Source organism: Gambusia affinis, linkage group LG11 (assembly GCF_019740435.1).
Source record: "Gambusia affinis linkage group LG11, SWU_Gaff_1.0, whole genome shotgun sequence".
NCBI classification, from domain to species: Eukaryota; Metazoa; Chordata; class Actinopteri; order Cyprinodontiformes; family Poeciliidae; genus Gambusia; species Gambusia affinis.
Window position 1 is genome coordinate 3,936,946 of NC_057878.1, and position 22,535 is coordinate 3,959,480.

At 40.1% G+C, this 22,535-nt stretch overlaps 1 protein-coding gene across 2 annotated transcripts in view; it reads left to right on the top strand.

The window, feature by feature from the left end:
- The window catches only part of pde1a (phosphodiesterase 1A, calmodulin-dependent), a 46,789-nt gene that overhangs the window by 8,744 nt on the left and 15,510 nt on the right, over nt 1-22,535 (top strand). For both annotated transcript variants that reach the window (XM_044131316.1, XM_044131315.1), the window contains one exon: nt 13,059-13,085. In XM_044131316.1, the coding sequence (XP_043987251.1) occupies nt 13,059-13,085 (27 nt within the window). The remainder of the gene's footprint in view (nt 1-13,058; nt 13,086-22,535) is intronic.

The window sequence follows — 22,535 nt, forward strand, 5'->3', positions numbered from 1 at the left end:
GGAAAAAAAAAATCACTCATTTATGTCTTTGTGTACGTCGACCTTTACACTGGGTAAAAATCTGGAACAGGAAAGGACCATCCTCCAAACTATTGTGAAGTTGGGAGCAAGAAATTCTCCTAAGTCTCTTGGTTTTCTCCTGAAAAGCGGCTCCACATCCTGCTCTCCACCTAACCTGACGCAGTGCAATCAGGAAAGTGTTGTTCTCCTGGCAACTTTCAAACCAAGACTCATCCACTGGGTTGCCAGAGAGAAAAGGGTGAATCATCACTCTGGAGGACACACCTCTGCAGCTCAAGAAGCCAGTGGCGACTCGCTTAACAACGCTGCTTCTGACACTTTGAGTTGCAGTTTATGATTCAAGAAGGCCACTTGAAACTTGGAGGTCTGTAGCTAATGGAGTCTGTGAGAACACAGCAACCACTGCATATGATGCACCCAGCGCATCTCACCTTCTGTTTTTGGAGGGGAACTGAAGTGATTCTGGAGTTCAGCCCTTCAGAGCTACTTTGTGACTTTTAGACACATCTCTTCTGCAACACACCTCAGTCAAATAAGTGTCTCCTTCCTGAGGCTCTGCAGAGGTGATTGAATGCTAATGAGGCAATACAATTATTTGATTCATGTCCTCAAGGAAGAATGGTCAACATGTACGTTCATCATGACATTTAGTGGTGTTTATTTAACCGACAACTAAATCGAGGACAAAAAGTACAGAAGTGAACACAAATGTTCACACACGTAGAGTTTGGAGGTGAAGCAGATTGGATGCAACACAGTAATTGTTTTCCCACATAGCTGTCGTATCGTGTTACTTTTGATGATGTCAGCATTTGACCATATGTGATTTTTGGAGACCTGAAAGGAATAATTCGTGCCAAATTTAGTGTCATTCAGGCCTTGTATGTTAAAGTTACGGCATTTTAAAAGTTTTGGAGAAAAAGGTAACTTTGAGGCTCCGCCCCTTCAGCACGCACAAAAAAAACCCTCAAGCTTTTGATAACTTTTAATCCCCAATGACATAAAGGCATACAGAGCATTAATTGTTTGAAAACATGCATCAGTTGGAATGTATAATATAATTGATTTTTGGCAACATTTGATTTGGCTCTATATATAAATAAACTGAATTTAACTGAATTAAAAATATGTTTTGAAAAATAACCTTGACACAAGTATTAAACATATTTTCATTAAACCCACACTTTTGCATTAAATCGTTTTTTATTAGCACAATGTAATACTCTAATCTTAAAAGTTATGTTTTTATTAAGAGTAAACGGAAATTTATTTTGATTAAAATAAATAAAGGCTTAAAAATATCAGTCCGCATGTAAAATTTATTGAATATATCCACTTAGACTCGTTTAAGTCAAAATCAGAATAAAAGGTCTACGACTGTTATTATATGCTGGATTATTTTAATGGCAGAGGGAACAAACTACTTTTGTAGTTTAATTAAAACGAAGTAAAACATGTCACACAATTTTTTTAACTTTGTACAATTTCAGTGAAAGTGTAGTATTTCTTCATCTTGGCCCAGGCCGAAGGAGGAAAAAAAAGGACTTTCCTCACCAGATGGAGGAACAAAACGTTTCCTCTTCCTGTGACCTTTATTTTTACAAATCCTGAACCAATCTGGTGAAACGCTTCTGTAGAGCATCATTTCTGTGAATGAATTTGCCCGCATCAGCAGCAAAGCATGCTGATACGGATGTGCTTTTGCTTTTTCTATTACACTAAGGCGCTGTGCATTGAATCAGCTCAACTGTAATCCCCAAAACCTCAAAAGCAAACATGCGAACACGAGCCAGCAGCCACACACACTCCCTGTTTCTGCCGCTCCCCGACTAAACGCTGCCACTCACACAACGATCCTTTTTATTTAGGATGCAAGAGTGTTTCTGTTGGGATTAACACTTTGAACGCCCCAGACTATGTTGTCTGTTATGTCCATATGAGGCCATCTGGATTTGGAAGCACATAATGCCTTCTGTTTTTTGCTTAACGTCCAAAAAACAAAACCAAACAGGAAATAAAACATAGCATCGTCAAGTAAGCAGAGACATATAAACATTAAAAACATGTATCAGGTTGTGATAATTTCGAAATGGCAGCTTAATTGATTGAGAGTAATTTGGGAAAGTTCAGTGCCAACGGGGCTGCAATTAAATTCCCTTGGTTTTCTGACAACAAAATGAAGATGAGACGGGACACAAACACGGCGATAGCGACCTCAGTCAACGCCGCCACTCCGAATACGCCCAAACCCCGAGGAGAGAACGGCCAACTGGCAGCTCTTTAAACGTTAGCGATGCTGCCGAACCAACGCTCTGTCTCACCGGCGTGTAGTGTTTCACACAACCATAGGAAAACCGGAACATTTAGCACTTAACAGGTTCAACATGAAAAGTTTTTCATCTAAGTCCTCGACAACCTTCTCCTGTTTCCTTAAACATTTACACTCGATTCTCAACCGTGTTCACTAAAGAGTTCAAATTTAACACTGTCTTTCAGCTGACTTGGCTGTCAAAATGAAATTTGCTGAAAAATTAGTTATGTAAAATGCTCAATATTTTCTCAGGAGGATTAAATGAATAATTGCTGTGCTAATTTAAAAGCAAGTGAAATATGTATGTGTTTTAAATCTTTAGATTTCAATGAAACGGACTCAGAATTGCTGAGTGTAGCTTTAGGGCAGCGACGGTTTCACTGGGAAACCACAGGGCTCAAAATGTTCAGACAATTCCAACCTTCATTTCAGTCTAAAGCTGAATTAAATGCAACATGCTAAATGAATATTTAAGAAAAATCCTTTTGTGAGTCATCCACTACTGGCCCTCCATCTAGCTGGGTTTAACTTTTTTAATGATTTCACTAAAAAAAAAAACTAAACAAACAAATTTAGGATTGCCTACGTCTTTCTGAGTCATTTTGCCTTCATATTTATTCAAGCGTGTCGTTTAGTTGATTTGTCCTCACATTCTTGAAAGGATTGAATGGCTTTTGTTCTGTTGCTGGACAAAATCAAATATAAGAGCGTTTTCTCCTTCGATCTGCTCATCATTACCTACTCAATCGCAAAGCAAATGAGCTCTAATGACAGGACAAACACAGCTGTGAGCTTCTCGTCTTCTTCGCTCATTAGCAGCGTCCACGCTGACTGGCAATCTTTATTTTTGTGTTTGCAGCTGGTTGCTTCTCTTTCAGAATTTCACATTAACTACATGCTGCAAACAGCGTGGATCTAGTGACACAAATAAGCTTAATTTCTTATTGTAAAGCACATTTCAAGATGCTTTAATATGCTGTGGAGTGATAGAATTAACTACTTATTATTTACTTTACATTATATTTAGATTTCCTAATTGCACTTTCTGAGCTACTTGAAAGAAAGTTTGTTGCAGTTTATTTTTGCATGTTTGACCAAGCTAGTCAAACTATTGTTTTGTCAATTTCAGATTCTGTTTTATTTATTTTCCATTGGGTTTTGTACTCCTAGTTGCACTGACTGAACAAATTAAAATTGTGTTGTTTTTCCATGTTTCACCAAGCTTGTGAAGCTATTGCTGTATTTAATTGTGTCGTGCTGGTTCAGAGTTATCAGACAAATGTGTGAGAGCCCAAAGACCAATCAGCCCAAAGTTGATTATACATAATACTACCCATTAAATATTAAACATTAAATATTCGCTCTGTGTCCATGAAATACACACTAATTGCACAGGCTTGGGCTGGCACTTCTTCTGTACTTGTGGTAAACAGCATCTTGTTCTAGGAGATCGTTGGCAAGTTTAGAGATAAAACACAATTTCACCTGCACAAGTGTGTGTGTTGGTTCAAGCATCTGATGCCAAGATAAGCATTCAGGTTGTTTTTTTTGCTGTTGCCAAATCCTGATACAAACATTGGCAAGTGAATGAATCCTCTGTCTGCAGTGACTCAAAGAGACATGCTGGAAGTGTAAAAATAAAGATCCAGTTCAGCGTAGAAGCTTGTCTCCTGTCCGGAGGAGCCTGTTGTTGCTGCTGTTGTTGCTGCTGTTGTTGCTGCTGCTGTTGTTGTTGTTGTTGTGGTTTCTCGGTTTTGTTTTTCTCTTTCTGCAGTTTTAGAGGAAGACTTCAAGAGTGTTGACCTATGTTCACTCTACGCTTGTTTATCTCCTCTACTACTGTCTCCTTTCATTTGAAACCTTTTCTTCACCTTTCTCCCTTTCTTTGTTTTTTTTTCTTTTCTTTTTCGCATCTGGTTGATTGCAGTTGAAGTAAATTTCTAATCAAGTTTTATATAAATGTATATCATGTGGAGCTTTGCGTCAATAGTCACAACATTCCACTTGTGAAAGTAAACCTTTCAGCCCTCACCTTGGCACTCAGCTCTGAGTGCCACAATGCCTGTTGGGATAACTTAAAAGAAAAAAGAAGAAGAAGAGTGCAGATACTCTGTTGGCTGAAGCTCCCTGGTGAAGGTCTGTTTTTTTGGGAATCAGCTGGTTAGCTGTCCTCGGTGAAGTTCAGGCTCAACAGAAACGCTGCTTGTGCATCAGCAGACTTTGATTATTGAAACTGCGTGTAAAGAAAGCGAGCTGCGTATTCTCCAGATGGTTCAGGATTCAACAGGCCGCAAACGGGAGATTTACAGCATATGTTCTCAGCTGTGAGAGAATGTATTTCAATCTAAGACATGATGTTTTGCTGCAGAGCCTATAGGGTGCTCAGGGGGTGAAATAAAAATAGAAGTCATAAAAATGGATTCACTCAGTACACAAAGCTGTGCACATGGATTTCTTAACAGGGGAATCTCAACCCTTCACTGTAAAATACAGTTTGTCCTGTAGAGTTGGCCTGAAAAACCAACAAAACTGTTTGGTGAGACGATGCAAAAACATATGCAATAGCCTGCTGTTGAATCTTCTGCTTTTATAATCCACAGTCCCTGTGGACCGTGGTGTTCAGAGACTACATTGTTATCTGCAGTGAGAATAATGAGAAGGTGGAGGATAGCCTGCAAGTGGAGGTAATCTCCAGGGAGAAGAGCAATGAAAGTCAGCCAAAGCATGGCAACGTAAAACATGAGTTTAGGTGGATGAGTTTAAGGATCTGGGGTTTTACCGTCCGAAACAGCTGGCAGAGGTCAGGTGGAATGGATGACCTCCAGGTTTCAGAGAAGATTTATGGCAGAAGAGACTGAAAGAACAAAAGGAACTGAGACTTTACACCAGCTGCATTTCCATTAACCATGGAATTGCACAAATTGAAATTCTGAAAATAAATTTGCTTAATGGAAAAACACCAATTTTGAATAACACAAATTTCTTTCTATAAGAAAAATAGTTGTGCCGGGACGAGGTGTTTTTCCCCCCAGCTGTACTGAAATAGATATATTTTACAGAACTGAAATGGAAACACTTTTTTTTTTGCATCACACGACTCACATGATCAACAGTCGGACGTTACTACTGGCAGAAACCACAAAAGAGACTGACAGGAAGTGGCAGGAGGATGATGGTTTGTTTTTGTTTTGGAGAAGGTGCAGCTGGCTCCACCAGAGCTCTTTCAGAACCTCAGTTCATAAAACGTGGTGTGTCATTCCAACGTCATAAATCCATAGAACTTCTTTAAAGTACAAAACGCCGCATACGTAGCTGCTCCCAAGGATAAGGGGCTTGTTGCTTCAATGCCTGAATAAGACGCCGATGACTCTGAATATGAAATGAAATTGATCTGTTAGCATGATACCACAGTCATGACAAAAAACAACAATCAGAGGTTTAATCGGATTATTGCCAGACTTCCTGCCCACAGCGTCACCATCAACAAGGACGCTTTGAAAATACTCAAATGTTATGAGTTACAGCAACATTTCACTTCCCTTTGGGATGAAAAGAAAGTGTCTTTGAATTTGAATTGAAATGTTGACAGCTTTAGCTGTGATGCAAGTATGTAATGCTCCAGTTCAACGCAGTGAAGCTTATCTGCGCTTTAGACAGCCATTCTCCACTGCGAAGAGAGAAGGGCTGATCTGATCGAGGCGTATGTTGATGTCAATATTTGAAAGCGTGGCCAACATGGACTGAACGGCTTTGCTCACCTCCTATGATGCCATCGCTGACACTAGCTAATTAGCGAGACCACGACTCTAAAACAGCATAGAAAATTGATGTTATCATTCACAACTTCTTCTGATTCAACTGATTCTCTGACCACATTAACTTTTAATAATTGTGCTATCAACTTAGCCCCTTTTGTTGTTCTCTGCAGCTCTGCTTTGTTACCATGGGTCCCTTGACTCCTTCTCTGCAATAATGCAGGATGTCATTATTGGGTTACTTATTTATAACCCTAACCCTAATTCTCCACAACTTTCGCTCTGCCCTGTCTGCTGTGTTCATGTACTTCATGCTAATGTTCTCTCACAGACCTCTGAGGTCTTCACAGAACCACTCTATGATCCCGTCACACACAGGTGGGACGGCTTTGCGTTAGTTTAGCTAACAAAATCTGGATAAAATAAAATTTCGGGCAACCTGACCCACTGTGGATTGTGTGTGAATCTTGACAACTTCAAACCATGGAGACACAGAGCAGCTCGACCCATTTGGCTCCTCATTCATGACTTCCTCTGCCCAGCATGCTGTGTGAGTTTTTGTTTGAACCGTCGAGTCCTTTCTGACGTCTCTTTTTCATCACGATGACCATAATTATTTTCTGACGGATATGAAGGTTAACAGACAAATGTTTGGGATGTTTGCAAAGAAAACAAATAAGTGTACAGGTTCTCTGTTTTTTTTTTTTGTTCGCTTCATTGTTACCATGGTAACAGCAGATCATTTTGATGCACCAAAGACTTTACAAAGGACAGCCAGATACAGAACATCTTTTATTTCATCTTTTTAAAGGATACTGACTCAGATTTTACCCTCCTGCTATTCTACTTTGTGCTTCCCCCCCCTCTTGCTGCACCTTGGTGATTGGTTTGGATACAGAGCGAAAAGAGGCGCCGGGAGGGGAAGGGAAGCTACGAAGAGAAATTAAAGTTAAAGGAACATTTTGCACCCAAGAGCTCGTCAGACGGTTTTCTGGAGCATAAAATGTAGCATAAGCCAGGCAGAATTTCAAAAACAAAAGTCAAACTGAAGTGTTTTTTTTTTCCCCCTTTTTTTTCTTAACCTGAAAATGAAATCAGAAAGAATCCAAGGTGAATCAGAGAGAGAGAGCTGCTGAGATGAAACCAGCAGATGAAACTATTTCATGCAGTAAGAGAAAAACCGTTTGGTCTTATGAACCTGGGACTGATCAGACGATGGGTTTTCATCCGGCTAGTGTGATGGAAACACTTGTGTGTGTGTGTGTGTGTGTGTGTGTGTGCAGTTTGGGGGATTTTTGTGTTCTGTTAAGTGCTTTATTTTAATGGAGACTTCACTTTATCCTCAGGTCAGAATGTCTGCCATTGATGTAGGCGGCTTAGATGGGCGTAATCATTAGAAAAGCTCAAAAACACACCCTGCAGCTGTTCAACAAATAACAAAAAAAACAAACAAAAACGAGCCGCTCACAGATGAATAGAGTACATCTGACGCGCTCAATTGTTACAGTGAGGAAAAATAGAGTTTGGACGTGAAATGACACATGAACAGGAAGGCAGAGGAAGCTGAAATCACATCAGGTGGAAGAACATTTCTCCTGCTGGTGGGGGGCGTCAGCCTGGAAAAGTGGCGGCGGAGAGATGAGTCATTTTCCAGAAACTCTCTCCATGCTCACCTGTCAGCGTTTGGACCGCAGCAAACAGGGAAAACAATGCGGTAATCCGCTGTTACAATCCCCCCCCTCCTCCCATCTCCAGCTTTTTAATTCAGCTCTGATCTTCCCACGCAGGCCAGCGCGCAATTACCATCCGACCCTTGAAATAACAGGTTGCCGCTGTCACATTTCAGAGCCGACAGCGTGCCAGAGCTGTGATTAGCTGCAGCGGCCGGTCAGGGTCCAGGACCGTGACAGGCTAATTTCCACACCCAGACGGAGCTTTCACCGTGGCCGTCATCCACTTGTCCTGTTTTTGTTGTTGTATTTTTTGTTTTTAACCGTGTCACAGCAGGGGAAGCTTTCCCTGAAATGTGAGCTCCACTTGACTTTGCCGATTGGGACAAAATCCTCCATGTTTTTTTTGTTGTTGTTTTTGTTTGCCGCTGCCGCTCGCCAGTCAGTCCTTAATAATGAAATTATATCACCTCACTTTGGTGCAAAGCGGGGTTTATGGGTTAAATGAAGGTGATAGAAAATGTGAAGCTGACCATTAGCGTTTCCCATTTTTTTACCCAACACCGTGGTTGAGAAGCTCTTGGGCCTCGGTTTCGGTGCCGTGTTGAAAACAACTGTTAACAGGAAATAAAAGGTTTCAGAAATAAAAGTCGTCTCCAACCTGCTCTGCTTGAACAGCAGCGGCGGAGACATCATCCTTTCAGTCACACTTCCCAGAAGATTTGCCCTTGACTCACCCTGCTGCTACAACAAGCGACAAAATGGAGAAAAAAGTGAAAAATGGGAGAAAAGTGAAAAATGGGAGAAAAGTGAAAAATGGGAGAAAAGTGAAAAATGGGAGAAAAGTGAGTACTTAAATGGTGGTCTAAAATCAAAAGCAGGAAAATCTTTATTAAAACAAAATGTTGGGTTTACTTTGGGTTGGGTCAGGTTGGATTAAAGCTCTAATAGGGATACATCAAGTTTACTATGTATTCCATTTACCAGTAACCCTAATTGCCTGTTTAGCAAAATCAAGAATAAACTTAATTTGAACCTGCTTAACATGAAGCAGGCTGAAAAATTGTCAATTATGGGACATTTGTAGGAGAAACAAAATCCCTGAATAAAGAAGTCAGAGTATCTAAAGCCGTCTTGATGTTAATGTAACCACAATCCCAAAACCACCATATAGACACCATTTTTAATTTCAAAAAGACACAAAAACAAGTGCTTAGGGGAAAAAAAGCTAGATTAGAAAGAAGCATTAAAGATTAAATTGTTGCAAAAGAGAAACCCCCTGACAGCAATGTTGCTCCTAATGAGAATAAACAGACAATAAAAGGCCCAGAATGACGACAGGGAGACTAGAGGAAATGAAGGGAGCAATCTAATGACTTCATGATAAACAAAAAAAAAACAACAGCTAGAAAAGAAAGCTGAGTGAAAAGAGAAACTGGACACAGAATGAAACGGAGATTTGCATATAATCATCAATATGGACATCACTTTAAATTGGTTGCTTTAATGGACAAATTTGAAGAGAAAGTCTGGTTTGTTTGTGGAGGTGTGAATGTACAATCTAACTCTGATGTGGACCAAAACAACAAACTCCAGTTCGCCTACAAACCTCCGTCTCAGTTCGGTTGAAGTGAACTCTGGTGCGGTTTGAATGCAGATGTGGCTGCAAGTGGACCAGACACAGCTCCAAAAGCAGGAAGTGAAGTGTAGCGCAGAGCATTCTGGGTAAGAAGCAAAAACAAGCACGAAATTCTAGCGCCGCGGGAAAAAATGGCGATTGGTCTTTCACTACAAAATCTGATGCTACTCCATTTTTAGCTGAGCTCCTCGTTGGAGCTACTTTGTCAAACGCTGGTAAAATTGATGACTTTCTGAAGGCAGAGTGTCAGGAAGAGCAAGAGCATCTTTAGAGACAGAGGCCCAATTTCAAGGCGCTAATTTGCGAAATCAGAGTTCTAAGTCATGTTTGATATATACGGTATTTTTATAAAAACTGAAGGTAACATTGTTACTTGATGGTGCTATAAAATTGCACTTTATGCCTGGAAAATGCATAATGCTGCCCTTGAACCTTTTCTAGCTTATGGTTGTCATCCTGGTTGTCATCAAACTATTTGCATTACAGAAACCAAGCAAAATAAATGAGTTCCACCATTTCTAATTAAAAAAGTGATCAAATATCCAATCAGAAAAATGTTAAAGGCCTGAAAAACAGACATATATCCAAATATGAGGATGCTGGAGTGTTGAATAATTATTCGAAGGTGGATAAAACAACTGCTTAAGTGTATCTTAAACAGAAGATGCTCTTTTAACATTTGGGCTAATGCTAATGCTCAAGATGATGATCAGTAAAAAGACTCTGAAGCCACATTGAGGGCTTTATGTGGCTTCATAGGTGCAAAATAAAGATGCTGAATGACACAAAATGGCCCAAATCAGCCGCAGCCGGGCGATTATATTTTCGTTGGACTGTGCTCCATTTGTGGACCGGAGTTCCTCGGGGAGTTAATTCCGCCTCTGCGCGCTCACAAGGCCCATTCCCAGCTGGCCCACGTTTCCCCTGCAGGTCAGAGATCAAAGAGTTGAAGCTCCTCCAAGCCTTCAGGCCACACAGCAGCTGAGGCCGGAGCCAGCAAACGATTTGTCGCTACAGACTCTTATTTAGAAAGACTCATTAATTAGTGCTCCGTCTTCATCTCCAAGCAGCAGCAGCAGCAGCAGCAGCCTCTCGGTCACCGGCGGCGATCTGCGTGTGCACGACGGCGACTCCACCACACACACACACACACACACATCAGCAGGAGCACATTGTGAAAGATGATTATCTCGAACAATATCTCCTCATTTCATGAGGAGAAAAAAAAATCATTTAAAACACACAGGAGGCTGTGATAGAAAATTGGAGGGGCAAAGAAAAGATTCGTTTGCAGAGCCAGAAACGTACAGAACCTTTTTACCGATGCACCTTTGTTGTGCAAACATGTACGTCGCCGCCGGCATAAGACAGGAAAATTCAATCTGAATAAATTCAACGTGAAGCCCGAGTCTCTGGGTTGTGTGTGTGTGTGTGTGTGTGTGTGTGTGTGTACACCATTACGCCCGGAGGAATGAATGACAACAAAGCAAGTAGATAAAAAAAGAGAGAGAGAAGATAGAAATGGAGTGTGACAACATTAATGCATTCAGAGAGAAAAAGGCGAGCTGGGGGAGCAGATTCAGAATATACTGGCGCGAGACAAGACGGTCCTCTGGCAGACCGGATGTCCTTTTTTTTTTTTTTTTTTTTTTTTTTTTGCTCACAGCTCCTATAATTTGTCGCAAACTGCGACGAAGCCAACGAACTGGACTCGTTCCGTTTGTATGAAGACACAGATGCACAGACGTTTATTTGCGCAGTTCCCTCACAAGTTTTATGATTGTTTGTCTTCAGTCTCAGAAGTAATGCTGTTCAGAGGTTGTGTGTGAGTCGTGTGCAAAATGCAAAAAAAAAAAAGAAGAAGAAAAAACGAAGAGAGAGAAAAAAGTATCGTTTCTCGTGTTTTGTGTGTGTCCGTGTTTGGTGGAGTTATGACTCAGAGGGGGAAGCATTTAGATGCAAATGAGAGCAATCACCCACTAAAAGGTTTAAAGTACCCCAATTTGCCTCCGTGAGCGTCTGCTGCCGCTGCAACCTCTGACCGAGTTGAAACCCGGGCGGGCAAACTCCAGTAAATAATTCCCAGAGGCTTTCAACAAGGACCCACCTGCTGCTTTTGCTTCTTTTTTTTCCCGTCCTCAAACTCCTTTTCTGCTGTTTATTGAGGAGGCTCCTCTCTCAGGGTCTGAGGCTTTTCACCAGATCAAAGCACACTGTACTTAATGAACATGTCTCCCCTGGTCCTGCCCGCCTTGTTGTGGCGAGCGAAATCTCTTCAGGCACCCTCAAAAAAACAAAACAAATAAATGTAAATGTCCATATATACGTAGCGCTCCACAAAGAACTAACATTTAGTTTTATATTCCACTAATCTCATTTAAAACAAGGGGGAAATCACGCCTGTTTAGACCTTTGATTACTATCAACTGGAATATTTTAAATTGTAGTTTTTATTTTGTGTGCTTGTGTTGTTGTTTTTGTTTTTTAAAGCACTTTGAACTGCCTTGTTGCTGAAAATGTGCTAGGTAAACAATGCTTCTTTTTCCAGTTTTTTTTACTGGACCCCAAACACACCAAATTCTGCAGCACCTCTGCATGCTATGGTTGTCAAAGTCAAGCTAGCATGCCTGATCTGCTTCCCTCTCTATTAAAATCTTTCCTGATCTTGTTGTTGTCTTCTATATATCAAATGTAAATTTAAGATTGAACTTGTTATGTTCTCAACTTGACGGCTAAAACCAATGATAGTCGTTGGGGAGGAGAAGTTTTTGTGGGTTCTTGTGCGTGTGACCTTGTCTACAAATAAAGTTTTCAAATTGGGGAAGAAGTCGATGTTCAGTTGTATTTCTTAAGAGTAAACTGCTGAGCAGAAGACAGAGAGAACTGTGGGGTATCAGAGAATCAGAGAGTTGACATTTAAATATTAATTGTTTCGGGGTGAAAAATTACTGTAAAAGCACAAATAGAAACTCCGACACTACAACAGAATCCCATAACAAGGGGCTACGTAGGCAGGTTTTAAGTTGGCAGTGTGCTTCCTCCTGTTTAGTCCTCAATGTTCTTAGGAGTTACGCTTTAAATCACAACACATACAATCTTAAGGAACGTTTTCTTTGCTTGTCAAGTAAAGGTTTATTTTTAACTCCATGCCTTCAGTTGGTCCATCGAACAACAACACAATTCAGATCTGATTCAATGTAATAAATGCCACATTTACGCCTTGATGGTGCTAAATTCGTTTACCACCTCTGAAGTGTCGGACGCTTCCTGTGCGCCGCTCTCCGTCTCTAGCTGCCGCCCCGCTCCAGCCTCTCGTGTAGGTCTGTTGATGAAGTCGGCTTGTAAATGTGTTTGTTAATGCCAGACAGCGTTGTCGACAGAGACATAACACTGAACACAAGATGTTTCTCATTAACAGCAGTGCAGAAGGTCAAGCCAATGCATCATTCTGCGAACGAGAGCTATTTGTGTCTGACGGACGCAGAGCAGCAGTTCGTGGCTCCGCCGCTCGATTAACGAGGCCTGATTCTGAAACACAAGTTCGCTTCTCGTTTTCTTTACTGCCTGTTTTTAATGGGGTTAACTCGGCATGTTGATGGCTGTCTGTGTGCTGGATTTGATCATTCCAGTAACTTGTGTTGTTTTTTGTCTGTGTTTTACAGGCAGAAATACAAAATTACATCACAGAGGTAAGATTTACACACACACACACACGCACACACACACACACACTATAGAAAGGCAACCAGAAGCAATTGACACGACGCCACCTGTTAGTCAGTCCAGTGGTTTTTGTTGTAATTTGTTCCAAAGTGAAACTGAACCAGGTTTCCTTCCGACGACGTTGTCTGGGTTCATCATTATGAATGCGCTGCGGTCAGAGGAGGGCAGAGTAACCAAAAATATACTCAGGTAAAAAGTAAAACTGCTTCAACGTATTTTTACTCAAGTAAAAAGTAGCTGTCCAAGAAATTACTCAAGTGAGAGTAACAAAGTATTTGGTAAAAAGAGTACTCACTACTGAGTAGCCGATGAGATTATCAGTCGTTTAATATTTAAAAATGACATCATCAGATGGACCACAATATAAAGTTAAGAGGAAATTTGGAGGACCAAAATGAAAATAATTGATATAGTAACAAAAAACCAAAAGCAAAATCAGACAAAACAATTTATTTTTCCCAAATCAGCTTCTGTCTGTTAAATCTTTGGTTAAAACCTGTTTGCTTTTCATTCGGTGGGTAGAGAATCCATAAATTTTACTCAAGTAACAGCAGATTTAATTCAGAATAAAATGACTCAGTAGAAAGTATGGCATAGTAAAAAATACTCCCGGCTTAGAATATGTTGTTTCCAAAAAATGTTTCTCAAGTAAATGTAACTGAGTGAACGTAACTAGCTGCTAACCAACTCCGGCTGCAGTGATTTGGAGAAAAATAGTAGGAAAAAATGATTAAATGTGGTTGGTGGAGAACCTGCGATGACAACATGCATCTAGAGGGTGGAATAAAATATATTCCATTTCCAAAACCCAAACTCTGGAAAAATGTAAAAGACGACCTCAAGAACAGCTGAACATGGCCGTGGTTGATGGTACGACAACAACATGTTCATCTGTATGAAGACAACTGCAACTAAATCTCCCATTTCTTTTAGTCATTGCACCGTAGGCTTGATGGTTAAATCGAAAACGAATGCAGATTTGACATCTGCAGTTGTTAGAGAGAAATCGCTCGATTGAGAATAAAAGTTTACCATACGCAATATTCTAGGTGCCACAGAGGGAAAAAAAAAGATTGTTTAAAAGCGTGTGGGCTCAGTATCAAGCAGCAGGATGGTTTCCATCAGGTGAGTCACTGAGACCTGCAGACAGGCAAATGTAAAAGGAAATACAGAAAACAAACGTACGGCAGTAGATAAGAGGATCTGTAACATTTAAACTTCAGAAGGAATATTTAGGACTGAAAAAAAAAAGCAGAGGTAAATGGGTTTGAATAAAGTCTAAAAGAGGCTTTCATTGCTGTTCATTTGTAAATGCATGTCGGCTTTCAGAGCAGCTGATGATCTGTGACATGATCCCACATTCAGACGGAGAGCAGAAAGTATTCTGATCTCAAGATCTCGAAAAAAAAAAAGAAAAGAAAACAGGAAACAGTCTAAGCTCCCGTTCACCCACACTCTGAACTTTACGACAGGTTGCCACTCACTGTCAGAAAAACCTTTAATTATCTCCAGCTATATCCAAGTACACAATGTCATTTAAAAAAAAAAAGGGAAGCAATCTGGTCTTTAAGTTGAATTGTCTCTGTAGCCATGGTAACTGCTAAATATTACATCCAGCGTTCTTCCAGTTTTCAGGGTTTTTGGGTTGCAGATTATTAGAATAATAAAAAGTCGGTGTTTGCCTCCACTTCGTCATTAACTTCCTGTCAGCCTCGGTCACGGAGAAAAAAAAAACCCGCTGCTCATCATCGTAATCAAAACAGACATACAGGAATATTTACCCATTTGAGCTTTTTACCATTTTGTACCAAACTTGAATGTATTTAAAAAAGATTTTATGTGATCTACTAATGGGAAGTTGTGCATACTAGTTTTAGAAATTCAGCAGTCTGCCCTTTCCTCTTAGTTAAAAATCACAATCTCAGGTTTTTCAGGTTCTGCCAGGTTCTGGATTGATCTGGTCCGTTCACACGTTTGATCTAAATCAGCAGTCTTAATGGTTTGGTCCGAACCATTTATAGGACTTCATTGTAATTAAATTTTAAATATAATTCGAAAAAATCTGGTTTCTGTGACATTTTGGTGAGTTATTTAAATGTAAGTTGATTTAATTTTTGAAAAGTCTTCGCTGCTTCCCAGTTGTTTATTTCTCTTTATTAATATTGTGGATGTTTGAGTAAATCCTGTGCGTTTGAACATTTATTTTATGAACAGCATAAGAGTTCCTGATGATTTTTCCTTTTGCCCTGATGCTTGTGTCAGAGACTCGGGGCGACGTTCCGTGTTCCCTGTGGTCTCAAACCATAAATGCTGATTCTGGCTGCAGATTATATTGAAACTATTACAAAAAGGAGGTTTTATGGGCCCAATATTTTTTTTGCACGCATGAATCCAAAGAGAACCAGTACTTTCCGTTTCTTAATTATGTACTTTTGCATTAAATTACACAGCAGTTTGCAGAAGTATTCACACCCTTTGAGCTTTTCCAAATGTCATCATAAGTTCTGATTTTTCAATCATGCATAATTTCATTTCCACTTTCACACTAAACTCCAGTGAAATATATTCACGTTCGTGTTTGTAGTTTGAGAAAATATGGGAAAGTTCAGGGGTGTGAATACTTTTGCCAGCCACTGTACATGGAAACAGGAACTGATCCCACCCAAATGTTGTCAATTTAGAGACGTTAAAGTGTAAAAGTATAAAATGTCTCACTGCATCTTAAAATACAATCAATTCAAACTGAATGAAATTCAGAAACATTTTGTATAATCCTCTGTCTCCCTCCCTGGAGGCTCTTTTGGGTAACTTAAAGTTAAAGGTTTTACCTACTGGACATGAAAGATTTGTTTTTTTTCCAGCAAAGTGACAAAATGTTAAGTGGACCAAACAGTGGGAGCAGTTCTGCAGAATGGAGGCTGAGGGAACCAGCGGGTCATCAGAAACAGGAAGTCAACCGCTGGAACGGTGAAAGACAGACAGCAGGCAGAAATGTTTGGAGACAAATGTGGACACAGGTGGGAATGGACAGGCGGGCAGGTGGCTCGCCTTAGCAGCCCAGGTTGTGTGCGAGGCACCAGGAAAACGGTATTCATCAGAATCAGTCAGCGATGGACACAAACACAGACTGAATGTCTGCTGCTGCTGTTGATGGGAGATGGAGAAAGAGCAGCGCTGACTGCTGCGGCGGGCCAGAGTCTAAACGGAGCACAGGTGTGCCAGCTGTAAATTTGGAAGAAGCCAAAAACAGCTGTCACACTCTTTAACACACACGAGAAACCAGCGTGGACCTGAGAGAAACCAGAGAGAGAGAGAGAGAGAGAAAGAGAGAGAGAGAGAGAGAGAGGAAAGGGAAACGTCTGGAGAATCTTAGGTGGCGTCCAAACAGATGGCATCAAACTTAAAAGAACTGGGAAATAAAAACACGCAAAGGGATGAAATTGTGAATTATCCTGTCTAATTTACATAGATTCATGGGCAGTTATGATCAGTGCTTGGTTGGCAAGCCATTTTGCAGTGATTGTTTTTGGAGTCTATTGATTTTTTTGTTGTTGTTGTTTACAATCAAAAAAGCCTAAAAAAAGACACTGGAATACATCGTGTCATATTTTACAGACAAAAAAAAACAAACCCTATTCACATTCAGTGTGTGATTTGACAGGATAACTCTTTGCTGTTTGATATTTTTATAAAGGGACTCGTGTGAATCAGCAGTCCAGCGTTGTTCCTCTCCTCTGTTTGACGAAGCCGGACTGAAGAGCAGAGGTTCTGGACGACCGCATTATTTCACATCATGTGTCAGGATGAAAAACTTTTTCTTCTGCGCAGTATTAACTCTGGACGTCTTGTTCTACGATCAGGACGGGGAATCGCTGTGCTGGAATTGTCTAAACCACTCAGTGTGAAAAATAATGCTGTGATCTTCTCATTTCTCACCTTACATGATGGGGCCCGTCACTCACTGACAGGAATAGAGCGACACAGCGTAGCGCTGCCAACCCTGCGCAATTAAAACAAAATGAAAACCCTCTTTTCATCGTTCTAATGTAGAATTTAAATTGGCTGTGTATTATGCTCTAGAAATGTTTATTACACCCTATGTTTTCATGTATCGACATTGGACCGACTGACTCTATTTTTCAAACTCTTATAATGCTGATCAAAGCGAAATATAACTTTAAACCAATGCCTGCTGATACACATCATATATCGAGACTACAAGTCACCCATAGGAACATGTGGACCGATATCAATATCTATTAATATTGCTGTTGTGGCCGATGTAATTTTCCAATCCTACAATCACTGTCACATGACCAAACAACTATCACATGACCAAGCCCTTCCAGAAACAAACAGCAACAAGATGGACATAAATGGGTTGTCAACATCGGCCAAGTTTTACTTATCTTACTGATGATACCGGTGTTGGCGCCGATGTGTCGTGCATCCCTAATTAAGACACAATCGCATTTCATTTCAGAGGACCAGCAATAGGATACAGACGATAATTTTAAATGGTCTTCTGTCAAGGCAGGTGCAAAAATTCCCCCTGAAGGGCAGAAACAGAAGCGGAGGGTTCGCTGTGGTTCGCTGTGTTAGCAAACGGCTCCAGTCGGGCCATTAGTCCTTCAATTTAAAGGGGCGGTATTATGTGTTTTCCAGGCACATAGTGACATTGTATCAAGGAGCTATGTTATTTTCAATTGTTATAAATATTCCTGATGATACCTATGTGAGGCAATTTAACACTTTGAAATTGGGCCTCTGTCTCTTTAAGAAGCTCCTGCTCTTCCTGAAACTCAGCTTTCTGCACGTCATTATGTCTACAACCTTTGAACGGAGAAGGATCTCATACGACGAGCCCAGCTGAGCTCACCAGGTGTTTGACAATAGCTGCTGACGCTAGTCTGGAGGAGCTGAGTGAGGGAAGTGCTTTGCAAAAATGTGAGAGCAAACGTGGTTGCCACGGGAAATCGAAGGATTTTTCAAACATGCATGAAAGAATCAAAGCAACACTCCAGGTATGCTTTCGAAGAAGGGATGACTTTATAACACGACGTAAAGTTTTACATAAAACCGCTCCTTTAAATAAAACATGGAGATTTGTTAAACTGGTAAAATAAGCTCTACGAAACCATAGATTTGGTGTTGGTAAATTTCCTCCTAAATTAATAAATTTAAAAAATCAGTTTTTAAAATAAACTTTCATGACTACAATCAATGGTATAATAAATGTTCGGAATTCATAAACCTGAAAATGTTTTGGAACATCAGTGTTATTTATACGGTAGTTCCAGGGTTTATGATCGTCTGGCTAAATCTGCAACGTTTACACAATTCACTGCATCACTCCTCTCAACTCTTAGAGCGCAGGGATTCTTAAAGGACGGCTCAAATTACATTTGTTTTTTCGTACTTTTGAGTTTACTGAATCTGTTTCTTTGCTGATAAGAAGTGTTTAAAATCTCCATGGTTACTTTTTGCTTTGCACCGACTGATCTATCATTCCTACTGTGAAAGAAAGTTCGACTGGAGCATAATTGGCCTTTGCTGCCGCGGTAACAACTACAAGTTGTTCTTTGTCAAGTTTAGTGAAAGTCTGGCCGACTGCAGCATCCCAAACTTTTCTGACTGACTACAAGTGCCGCCTTGGCTAGGAAAAGCTCAGTGCATAATGTTTATTTGACAGCTTGTTTATTCCCCGTAGGAGCCTCCAGTCGTTTAGCGCTGGCGCCGGCTGATTGACAGGAGGCACGGTGTCATCATGTGTCCATCTGGAGGAAGCAGATTTCCACATTCTGGTTGTGCGGTGCGAACAGGACAGCAGCTGTGTGGGTGCAAAGTACGAGGATCAAGTGGGTTGGCAGGTGTCTGAAGTCTGCAGAGAGGCTCTTTCAGGGCTGCTGTTTCCTCTTGTGGAGAGTAGAATGCACAGACTGCAATACATGCGAGGACCTCAGTGTAGAAAAGCACTGAAATGGCAAAGCAGTAGCTCTTTAAACATTTCCTGTGTTTGTCCTTTGAATCAAGCTTGGAATGCGTTAATTATGCCATGGAAAGAGTGATTATATTAGGTGTTATTAGGTGTTTCTTGTGTCTGATATCAACCCGAGTCTTTTAAGAATCTGATCTGATCCAGAGACATGAGATGTTAGAGCACACAGATTTTACGCCCCAAAACAATAGGACCAGAGTGCTGACTGCCTGTTTGCTGCTGACTCCTATTAAATATATATATAAATGATTCACTCTATATTTACTTATTTAATAAAAAAAATACAGTCATTTAATCTTATGCTTTTGTGAATGGGTAGATTTTTTTTTTATTTCAATTTTATTTAACTTCATTACTTGGAGGGCATAGATAACTATATAATGGGACATAAATAAACATCTATTTATTTTAAAGAACATTCACATTTTAATTATATAACAATTAAATGATGATTCTGAAAATACCTCCACCCTCACCCCAACCCCAAAGTTGGTGTCTCGCCTTTGCGGATGAAGCTTCTCCTCAGAGCCGCAGTTTCTGAGCTTCACTGAGCCTCCTTCCTCCATGACTCCTGCATTCAGCTCCTTCAGACTAGCCAGCAGCAATTAGCAAGCACCTGGTGGAACTGAGCCTCTGCCGAGCTCGTTATAGGAGCTGCTTCTCAGTGAAACGCTGGTAAACACATTGTTAAAGGGTTAATAGAGGACCCATCTTGTAATGACTTCCTGAAGGCGGAGTTTCAGAAAGAGCAGGAGCTTCTTAAAGAGACAGAGGCCCAATTTCAAGGTGTTAGAAGTCAAATTTCTTTAAGTCATATTTGAGACATACAGCATTTTTATAACAACTGAAGGTAACAGTTACTTGACTGTACTATGAATGTCACTAGAAAACACATAATATTGGCCCTTTAAAACAACATGGTGGCGCCATCAGGAGTTTTATAAATACAGCTGTGTCTCATTTGCCTGAATCAAACGAGATTCCCAAAGAAAGCAGCTATAGTACAGTAAGTCGGACGTTTGTGGACAGAAACATGTTTTTATATGTAAATGACTTTGTAAAAGTAAACATAGCTTTAAATCCCATTTCATAAAATGAATCAATTGCATCCAAAAGAGGTTCAGAGAGACTAAATATGAGAATGTAAAAAAAACAAAAAAAAAAAAAAACAGCTTTATTTTTTAGTGAGAAACACTATGTAAGAGAACCAGAACCAGTTCAATGAAGATTACTCTGGACTCAAGAGAATGTTCTGTCAGAAGGATCCTCTCTGTTCACTCAATTTCTTAAAGAAAACGCTCTAATCATCTCACAAAGGAGAAACGCATGGAGATCAAACCTCCAGTCTTCACTGGCACAATTCGTCTCTCAAATCTGCAAGTCGGGAACGTGTCTGATTTCTGAACCAGTGCCTCTGCTGAGATAAATTAGCTGCTGTAAAAGTACAAAACAATTCAAGCTGACAACAATAACTCCAACGTGCTGAAAATAACCCCAAAGAATAAACACGAGTAAAAATACATCTAAAGAGGCAGGAACACTTTGACGGAACAGGCTTTATAATGTCACTGGGAAGTGTGGGCTGAAAGTGAAGAACAGGGATGAAACAGTGAGGGACATTTTTACATAAACTTTACATTTATATCAAGTTATTCCCACTCTCCATATGTAATATGCAATCTAATCTGTGTAGTGCAAAAGATGAACAGATTTTATAACATTTAGCCAGATGTGATGGGCTCACCAAAAGAAGGATATAACAGAAGTGGAGGGAGTATGGCTTTTTAATGTTCTTTCACAAATAAATGTCTACGCTCAATCCTCAACACTTTGTAGAACCAGCTGCTTCTGTGATTTCTACCTCAGGTCTTTAGGGTTTAGTCTCTACCAGCTTTTTATGTTTATAGCAGGCGTGTCCAGAATAGTTCCTCCAGGTCCGGCATCCTGCAGGTTCAACACACCTGGATCAAACGATGTCTCGTCTGCAGAGCATTGAGACGATGAGGGAGGATTAATTACATTTTTACGGCCATTTTTGTAAACAAATTAGCTTCTTGGAAACCCTCAGTTGTTGCTCTGATTCTATCTCTAGGATGGCTTTCTCCTGATGGACGGTGAACCTCCACTCCAGTATCAAGCATATTTAGCTTCACATGTCAGTCAGAAAGTTCAGGTTTGGTCTTGACTGACCGGATTGCTCAGCACGTTTTCTGAAAAGAGGCAAACTGAAAATGGGACTCTTTGGGGCTTTTATGTCATTAAGGGAAATAGTTTTGCAAAAATTCCAGTTTTTAGTGCAAGGATGAGGTGTTTAAAATTGGTTTATTTTGCTAAACTGCAATGGAAACACTTTTTTTGTGTCACACGAGTCACATGAGCAACAACCAGATGTTACCACTGGTGTAAACCACGAAGAAGAGGACAGGAAGTAGTAGTAGGATGATGGAGCGGGTTGATTTTTAAGGACTTATCACATCAACAAACTTATCCAAGTGGGATTTTATTTGCTTGGAAACAACAATTGCAATTGTTCTTTTTTTTTTACAGAAGAATATTAACAAAGTCTTGCAAACATTTGGAACGGAAACACAGTTACTGACTTTATTCTTGCCACCTGTTCATAAAGGTCTGATTAGTTGGTTGCATCTGACTTGTCACTTCCTTTGTAATCAGATATGTAAGGTTTTCAGTTCACTGCTCTTTTTAGTGTTGGAATGCTGGGGATCCGTTGGGGACGGCACCCACTGTGGTCACGATACTGAAATATTAAAAACCTCAGACATTATTTTATAACCTAACACTGCTTTAAACTTCTCCACTACCCTCCTCCTGACCCGCCTGAGGGTTCCTCGGTCTCCATGACGCTGCTTGTTGTCTAGAAAACAAGATTTATGTTGAGATTAAATGAAATACAGAGGTGTTCTCTTGACTAATTAGTTGATTTGGGGAGTTCCTAGAGCTTTTATTTGGGGGTATCAGGCTAAAAGGGATTTAAAAAAAAAAACTATTTTCCAGGCATGCAGAATGTTGTGTTCGTTGTGTAACTTATGTTAATCTCATGAAATATCAAGAAAAATGCACTGAAAATTAGGTTTTGAAATGTGACAACACATGAAAATCTTTAGGAGCTTTGAATACTTTTGTTGACTACAGTTCAATTTTCACACATAATACACAAACTTTCCTGTGTTAAAGTATGCAGTAACAAACAGTGACTATTTTTACAGGTGTGCTATGTATTAATACATCAAAGACAAATCATAAATTATTCTTCACCTACTTTTTTTAACCCTAAGATGTTGTCTTATGTTCATATAAATTTATTTATTCCCTGATGTGGGGATTATAAAGACATTTTTTATTTTTGAAAGAATGCATTTTATTGTTTCTATAAAATGGTCCATTCTCAATTCAGACC